At 39.2% G+C, this 8,829-nt stretch overlaps 1 protein-coding gene across 2 annotated transcripts; it reads right to left on the reverse strand.

Moving 5' to 3' along the window:
* Positions 1-3,604: 3,604 nt before the first annotated feature.
* Positions 3,605-8,601, reverse strand: LOC135628878 (pentatricopeptide repeat-containing protein At3g53360, mitochondrial-like). 2 transcript variants are annotated; one of them, XM_065135827.1, is made up of 4 exons: positions 8,245-8,601; positions 4,965-8,155; positions 4,755-4,837; positions 3,605-4,136 (listed from the first exon to the last, which is right to left on the reverse strand). In XM_065135827.1, exon 2 carries the CDS (start codon positions 7,575-7,577, stop codon positions 5,259-5,261), a length of 2,319 nt encoding a protein of 772 aa, XP_064991899.1. In that variant the 5' UTR covers positions 7,578-8,155; positions 8,245-8,601; the 3' UTR covers positions 3,605-4,136; positions 4,755-4,837; positions 4,965-5,258. The 2 variants fall into 2 exon arrangements, with proteins under 2 accessions (XP_064991899.1, XP_064991900.1); XM_065135828.1 differs by lacking the exon at positions 4,755-4,837.
* Between the last annotated feature and the right edge of the window lie 228 nt (positions 8,602-8,829).

An 8,829-nucleotide genomic window follows, 5' to 3' on the forward strand; every position in this document is an offset into this window, starting at 1 on the left:
GAAGACTTACATAAGTCGATTATGGGTACCGGTAAGTGATACCAAAGTTGACTTAATATTAAATATTAGAATTCAGATAATTTTTTTGTCGAGTAGAACATGAACTTATCATTGCTAGAATTTGATTCTGTGTCACGTTAATAGTTGTTTGTAAGCATGAGAAAGGCGATCGAGACTCGATAATTCAGTTCGAGCGGAGTTTAAGATGGATTACCTTTTTTTTTCATGCACCAAAAAAAAGAATAAAATTTTCTCTATTTTAACCAAAGTGATTTTTATTTTGAAGAGAAAATAGTGCATGCGACCGATCATTCTCACATTTGGTTTTTCTTTGGACAGAAGAGTCTTCAACTTCTTTCGCTTTCAGGAGAGCAAGTAGAATTCATTCTCTACTTGGGTTGTGAGCGGCATTGTGATGGATTACCTAATTACTTTGATCACATGAATCATTAGTCGTTCGGCTACTGTGGTTTGCGATGAAGACATTACATTTTAGTCATTGTAAGTGTGCTTCATCCTATTGGGGATCAAAAGCATGTTGTTTTAAGTGTCATATGTCATTGTGAGATCACAATCTCTCTCTAAGAGCTAAGAGAAGGGAAGAAGGCACTGTCGAGTGGTCCATGAAAGGTACAAAAGTGAGTGGGATTGGTGTGTGTGTGTGTGAGAGAGAGAGAGAGAGAGAGAAAGAGAGTAATGGTGGCATTTGTGTGTGTGTGTGTGTGAGAGAGAGAGAGAGAGAGAGAGAGTAATGGTGGCATTTGATGCATTTATCAAATCGATTAATGTGACCATAAATTTAGTAGATCATGAAGTTCTTCCGATTTGATTTTTAGTTTTGTTCTTTTATCATTGATTGGATCCATTCATTGTGATATCTTCCCGAATTACAAAGCCAATATTTGACCATCATGAATATAATGATATTTGACTGAATTTATTAATTCTGTAGTTGGTGGTGAAAAGTTATGTATATACAATTAATTTTAGATTAATGATTTAGGATCAATTAATTATTTAGTTCATCATTCTATCGAATCATAACAAATTATATTAGAGTCAACTTAGTATCGATAGAGATTTGAATAAAAAATCATTCATTAACGAGACTAGAGACAATATTAAGCTACTTGTATTTGACGAAAATGTCTATAAAAATTATAATCTCGTATAGAAAGCGAGAAAAATTAATAATTTTATTAGTAGTTTAAATTTAAATATTTTTTAATTAATGATTTGAGCTTAATAAATTGACGAACCAATCATACGATTGAGTTGGGTTTGATCATGATAAATAATTCTATTGCACCATCTTTCTGTGCGTGATGTGAATTTAGTGTCTTTTAGTTCTTTACCCACTCATCATTTTCTCGATAAATCTTGAACCATTAATTCAAAACGCTTAAGATGAATATAATTGTAGTATATCTATTGGATTTTTCATCTTTTTTTATCATTTATCAACATTGTTCTTGATATCTTAAAAGACAAAGTAAGTTTGATTAGTCAATCTATCTTCAAATTTCATGATTTTGATATTAATAAGTCAATATTTTATTATCATTAGTACGAAAGCACTAAGGCTCACGAAGAATTATCTACTTTGATTAAGTTCGCACGGTCTTGTTTTTTCGGGTAAACCCCAAAATGTACCACTGACGGCAAGGATGATGCTAAAAGCTTGTGAACTCTTATGAACTTTTCGTTCCTTTACTCCTCAATCAGTATAAGACTAAATGTCTTTATCATAATCCAGCCTTTTAACATCTACTGCTAATAAGAAATGATACCTTTATATGATAAAATGTTGAAATAATTCTTAAATATCTCATCATTCTAAGAAAATTAATAAAAGACAACTTCCATAGATCTTTGGCTGCTGCGAAGAACTAATCCCTAATCCAAACTTATTTAAAGTTGAAGACGAAGTACATATATATATCATTGGCATTATTGGCACTGGCATCACTAGCAGCAATGCCTCCTTAGCAGATTTTGAAGCACAAGCACACGAGGAGGGGGACGCACTTCCCCAGCTGCCATCCTTCACTTAAGCACGCTTCATTGCACTTGCTGTTCTTCACGCAGAATCCACGAAATGACCTGCTGAAACGGACGCACGTCTTAGCACCAACTTGTGCCACCTCTTCTGCCAAAGCCACAAACACAAGCAGGATGGAAGTCAGTTCATGTGCATCCTCGATTCACTTTGGGATCGATTCAAGCGGAGTCATTATTTCGATGTTGCATCTTGTTGTTGATCTTTGTCATGCATTGGTTTTCTTCAACAAAGTTCTTGGCTTATATATATGCCTATATACATGAATAGATTCTGCAAATTAAACTAAGAGTTGGTATCAAAGGGATGGATATCTATATATATTGGTACGATCATCACGGAACAAAACAAATAATTACTAGGCTTACGAACCTCAACATCTTTGAATCTATGAACATAAGCAAATATTATAGCCGTACAGTGTTAAGTTTGAGTCAATCAATGTTATGTGCATCGATTTGTGCTTGTGTTTGTGTTTGTGACGGAATGAGAGATAGAGAGAGAGAGAGAGAGAGAGAGAGAGAGAGAGAGAGAGAGAGAGAGAGAGAGAGAGAGAGAGAGAGACAGACAGACCAGAGGCCATAATGAGTAACACTAGCAAGAAAGAGCATATGATTGCCTTCTTACACTCCATCTTTGACCAGAAAAATTCTTTGCTAAATCTTATGGTAGAGACCATGAGAAGAATATGTTTTTATAGTGATGGAAGAGAGAGAGAGAGAGAGGTAATATGTGGGGGTGTCTAAGGTAACATTGGATTGGATGAGAGAACTGAATGTGTGTAAATGAAGGTTAATTGAATGTTGTTCAAATGTGAGAATAATACCAGAAAGAAAGGCTTAAACCCTTTAAATGCTGAGGTCTCATTAATTGCACATTGTAGGAAGAGAAAAATGTGTGTGCATTCATGTGGTATCTCTATAGGAGGTGTAATATTATTTTCATTTTGTCTTCATATATAAAAGAAAGAATAGAAAAAATTATTCCTACTGAGTCCAGGTTCCCCTGGCCTCTCAATCATGTAATGCAGTCATTTAATGATATTGAGATTTTTTTTTGACATTTATGTCTATTTGATCCAATTTTTTAGATACAGTAGTAGGTTGAGATTTGATTTTGGGTACCAAAAGATTTGGGTTTAAATGAGTAGAAAATTGGATCTAGGTTTCGATTTGATGATATTATAATTGTTTTTTTCTTAAGGTACCCACATGTATTCAATTTGCATATATTATGTTCTTATATCTTCTATGTGAGTTTGATACATGCAAGTAGACTGAAATCCGTGACTATTTTACCCATTATAAAGTTTATATTCACCATTTTTTTATCTTCAGAAAAATTTATCACCAAAGCCGAAAGGATATCAGACACAACGACACCAGAGATTCACACAATAACCTATTAAAAAAAATTTCAAATGTATATCGTCAGGTAGACGAACATTATATAACTCCTGTATAAATAGGAGGGTTGAGATAAAGAAGTCCAAGTCCAAGATATTGCATAACCTGGGTATAATCTTGAAAAGGTGTAATATATATATTCATTTTAACTCTACAATGTAAATAACCAGGCCGCATTAAGAACACAATTGGAATAACCCACACATGATTCTTAAAATATACTTGTATATCACACCCGTTCTTTGGAATTAGCAAAATAGAAGAGTCAGATGAACAGGTTTGATCGGGTGCCACGAACACGGTCGCTCCCCCCCTCTTGATGCGCTTGTTCTTCCTACATCTGCTGCCGACCGGAATGTTCCAGGGCGACACCGTGAGTTTAATGGCATTTGCTTCCTTGTGGAAGGGCGCAGCTGCCAGAGGCTGCAGTCCTTGTACTAGCAGAACATAGTACCCAATGAGTCGCACTGAGGGTATCTGAGAGCTTCTTGATCTTGTGTTAATGGCCTTTCCATAATTCTAACAGCAGTGGAAGTTCTGGTGCTCTTGGATCATATTTTGCATGTTGGTGCTGGTACTGTAAGTTTTGCTGTGCTTCTGTTGATGACGCAGCTGCTCGAGGTAGTGATGGTGGTATTGTCTTCAGGAATCAGAATGCTCTTGTGCATTCGCTACAAGAAAGAGAACGAAACAAAAGTCTTAGGATTTGAGGGCTAGATATGTGTATAATAGGCCCTCAAGAAAGGTTTTCTGACATGAGCTAGCAAACAGAATAAGCATAGTATTTATTGGTGTTGATAGCTAGAAATTAAGATGAAGATACAGGCAGAGACTAGTGAGTTACAGATGCAACATGTGCTTGTGTGGAAGAAATGGCACCAATCTAAGGCCATTGATTGATTTATTTTTACCGAGTAAAATTAAGCCCCTCTGTAAGCTTGCTTCTTTCCATGACATCATGAGTCTAAGAAACAGGCAACAAATGACGGATGGCATAAGGTTTACCATACAAGATATCAGCATGGCAGCATTATCTTAATGAGTCTTGAAATTGAACTACTTCATGGTACACTACAGCGGACACTTCCATCTCAATATGTCAGTGCCAATAGCAGCAAAGTCTAGTATTTCTCTATTATTCTGAATATAAGAGTAAGATATTGACAGTTCCGAAGCAATAGCACATGGATGATTAGGTTAAACTCCTTGTGCTTCTCTACTATAATATATCATGTAGATCACATTGTCTATATGATCGGTCAATAAGGAAGCTGGAAGATTAATCATACCAGATGCAAATGGATCTGTTGCAAGAACCATATAAGCCTCCAGGTGGTTAGATAATAGATTAATCTTTCATTCTGAACAGATCCTACAAGAAAATGAACATAAATTAAAATGAGGAATATTTGCCAGTGCGTATAATTGGGAGCTATCACTTTCCATTTGACCAATTACTAGAATTAAATAAAAGAGTGCTCACAGATTTAGAAAATTACCATGGAGTGGTTCGGCACTGAAACTTCCTGGCCTTCATGACAAATCAGGGAGAATGCTATTACTGTATCTGGAATGAAAATTTGCAGCATCATTCATCAAGTTCAAGAGATTCTAAGACCCAACCGAGGAACTTGAGATTGTACTGGTTGCTAAATCTGGTTTCAGCTTCATAAAATACCATGTTCTCAAGTACACCAGTTATCTCAACAAATATGATTCCACATCATGATGTGGTGATCACCACATTTATATGTTTTGGCGGCAGGTTCTGTCTTTTGGATGCTTAAATTTATTTATGCAAGTGACGGTTTGGGATCATAGCTAGCATCCAGCATCTCTAATTCCAAAAGTTCTAGCATTTCATATATACCTCTAGATTCATGGTGTGACCTATCTTCCACTATGAAGACATGCACATTTCCCTTTACCTTGATCCAGCTCTTTCCAGGTGACTTTTTCACACTGTTACTTTTCATCATCTTTCTTAGTCTTGCAAAATCATCCCAATGGCCAGAGGAAGCATAGATGTTGCATAATAAAACATAAGCTGCAGAATTTTGAGGATCAATATCTAGTATATTTTCTGCTGCTCTCCTTCCAATTTCCACATTATTGTGCATCCTGCATGCGGCTAGGATAGACTTCCACATCACAATATCAGGTTCAAAAGGCATTTGATCGATAAAATTTTCAGCCTCATTTAATCTACCAGCACGAGCTAGTAAATCAATCACACATGAACAGTGCTCTCTTGTAGGGACAACTCCGTGTTCAGCTTCCATCATTTGGTAGTAATATAGCCCTTTATCTACCAATCCAACATGACCACAAGCTGTAAGAACCCCAACATATGTAACATGATTTGGCTTAATGCCCGAACTTTGCATGCACATGAACAGCTCAAGAGATTCTTTTGCATACCCCAGTTGAGCATATCCAAGAATCAAGCTGCTCCATGGGAACACATCATATTTATCATCCATCAACTCAAATAACTTTCTTGCATCCCCTAGGTTACCACATTTTGCATAAGTGTCAATTACACCATTGCGGACCATTATGTCAACCTCCAGTCCAACTTTCATGGCATAGGCATGAACCTGATTCCCCATTTCCAAGTAGGCCAAGTCACCACAAGCACTGAGTATAGCATTTAAAGTGATCTGATCAAACCTGTAGTCCAGATTCTGCATGAGTTTTATGAACGTAAAGACTTCTTCAGGTTGGTGGTGCTGCAAGCATGCAGAAAGAACTGTGTTCCAAGAAACAATATCTCGATCCCTCGTGTCTTCGAAGAAATTGAGTGCAACGGACAGATCTGAGCATTTAGTGTACATCATAAGAAGAGCGTTAGAAACAGCAATATTTGTCTTCCAACCCATTTTCACTGAATAAGAATGGACCAGTTGCCCCTTTTGAAAAGAATCACAGCCAGTACAAGCACAAAGCAAGCAGCAGATGGTGATGTCATCAGGCTGCACACCTGAATCTCTCATCTCAGAGAACAATAACATCACTTCATTCGATAGACCAAGAGAAGAGAAACCACACAATATTGAATTCCACGAAACTAGATCAGGCATTTCTATTTCACTGAAGGCCTTCTTCGCACAATCTAGCATTCCACACCTAGCATACATGTCACTTAGTGAACACCCAGCAAATTCATTACTTTGGAGCCCAAACTTAGTACAAAGACCATGCATTTGCTCTCCATACTCTATTATACCTATATCGCCACAAGCACTGAATCCACTACCGAAATGGAACTCGTTGGGGCAGTGAACACCTGAACTGATCATCTCCTTGAAAAGGTGCAGAGCTTCCAGTTCATGACCCTGCTTAGAAAAGCCGGCAATCATTGAGCCCCATGAAATCACATCTTTCTCTGCAATCCTCTCAAACACAATAGCAGCATCGTCAATCCTATCCAACCTTGCATACATCGTGACGAGTGCGTTCTGTACAATACGATCTGTCCCGCTCTCCGACTTCAACGCATGGCAATGCAGTTGCTTTCCCAGTTCGACGTCGCCCAAGCCGGAGCCTGCTCTGACGACGCTGCCCAGCGCGAACTGATCTGGGTGCAACCCCGAGCGGAGCACCCCAAGATACAACTCGACGGCTTCAAGGTCCCTGCCGTTCTGCGAGCAGCCGGAGATCATCGAAGTCCAAGAGACGAGGTTCCTGTCGGGCATTGCGTCGAACAGGCGGCGGGCGTCATCAGGCGAGCCGCATTTGCCATAAGTGTTGAGAATGTGGTTGTGGAGGACGACGTCGGGAGGGGCGGGGGAGGCGGCGAGGTGACGGTGGAGGAGACGTGCGTCGGGAAGGGATCGAAGGTGGGAGCAGGCGAGGAAGAGGTGGGCGTAGGTGGAGGGGTATAGGTGGAGGTGGGGAGAGGGGGGTGGGAGAGAGTGGAAGGTGCGGAGTGCTTCTCGGTAGCGCTTCTGCTTGCAGAGGCTGCTGATGAGGTCGTTGATCTGCTGCTGCTGCTGCTGGGATTTGAGGGTTGGGATGGAGAGAGACGGTGGCAGAGAACGGAGAGAAGAAGACGCCGTGGAGGAAGTTGAGAACAGCAGCCGTTGGCAGTGTTTGAATCCGGCCGTCATTGTTTACAGCTCTTTTTGCGTTGTGCATATGTTTGTTAGAATGATACTAAAAATGGGGGTTCAAATTAGCCTCCTTTTGCTCTCTCTCTCTCGAAATATCCGAATTTATTAATATATTATTATATAAATAATATATCTCAAATTTAAATTAACATCTAAGCATCATATATATATATATATAATTTTTATTTATTTAATATTATTTCTTTTTTCTAAGAAAAGCTTTCTTATCAGACTGCATTGCTGCAAACATTGGCAATATATACATATATTTATGCATTGTTCAAAGGAAAAGAAACAAATTCAGGAAACAGAGTTCAATACAAACTTGATGCTGGTTTCATGTATGTATGGATATATTTGAGACTGCATTGTCCTCCCAAGTGTTTCAGAGTAGCGTAGTTGTCTTCCTCATGCCTCGGCTTTTCTTTATCTTCAGGGTTGGTGGTTCGACCATGCCTTCTTCCTTCTCTTCCTCGGTGCCCGCTTCTTGTTCTGAGGTCGCAGATTGAAGCTCCTTAGTTATCATCCCCGGAACGATGAAATTAGCAACCCAGTAGATGGACAACAGCAGGGCACTGCAAAAGTGTGCAGATCGAGATCTGCTGAGGTCACACATAGCCGAAGGTGTTGGTAATCGCTGTGATGTGGAACAAACACTGGTTACCTGATCGGAACGAGGACCGACAAGTCACCTGCTGCTGCTGGGGAGGTGGCAGCTGCATTGAGACTGTTGCTGAGAGCTTGCTGAGTGGGAGATACTGCAAGGAAGAGAAGGTTATGTCTGTGTTTTGGTGACTTTGTTAGAAGGAGAAGCTGTGCACTTCTTCTTCTTCTTGGTTTGGCGGAGTGGTGACTGAGGAAAGAATGGGGAGGAAGAGACGGGGATGATGGGCAACCAATTGACTCCATGGCTTTGGAACTGCAGGGGGTTTGCTCTGTTTTTGGTGCAACCAGTTACACTACTGTGGATAACGTTTGCTAGCTTTGAGTGGCTGGCAGAGTGTCCTATCAGCAGAGAAAGGATTTGGGTTGCGCTGCCACTGTTCCGCCATTACAATTGACTGTGACTAACTTGAGATTATAAATAAATATTGTTATTAATCTGAAAGCAAATTTAGGAGTTTTACTATCAGGCATTAATGGCTTAGAGGTGATAAAGTTGCTCATTTCTTACCTAAAAGATAAAAGATTCCAATCATGGAAATAATCAATCTATATTTAAAGATAAGATTGCGTAAGATTTTGCTTT

The sequence above is a fragment of the Musa acuminata genome, chromosome BXJ3-1, assembly GCF_036884655.1.
Source record: "Musa acuminata AAA Group cultivar baxijiao chromosome BXJ3-1, Cavendish_Baxijiao_AAA, whole genome shotgun sequence".
Lineage (NCBI taxonomy): Eukaryota > Viridiplantae > Streptophyta > Magnoliopsida > Zingiberales > Musaceae > Musa > Musa acuminata.

What these genes read in the sequence shown, in the direction of transcription:
- LOC135628878 (XM_065135828.1), bottom strand. Translation starts at nt 7,577, where the DNA reads ATGACGGCCGGATTCAAACACTGCCAACGGCTGCTGTTCTCAACTTCC.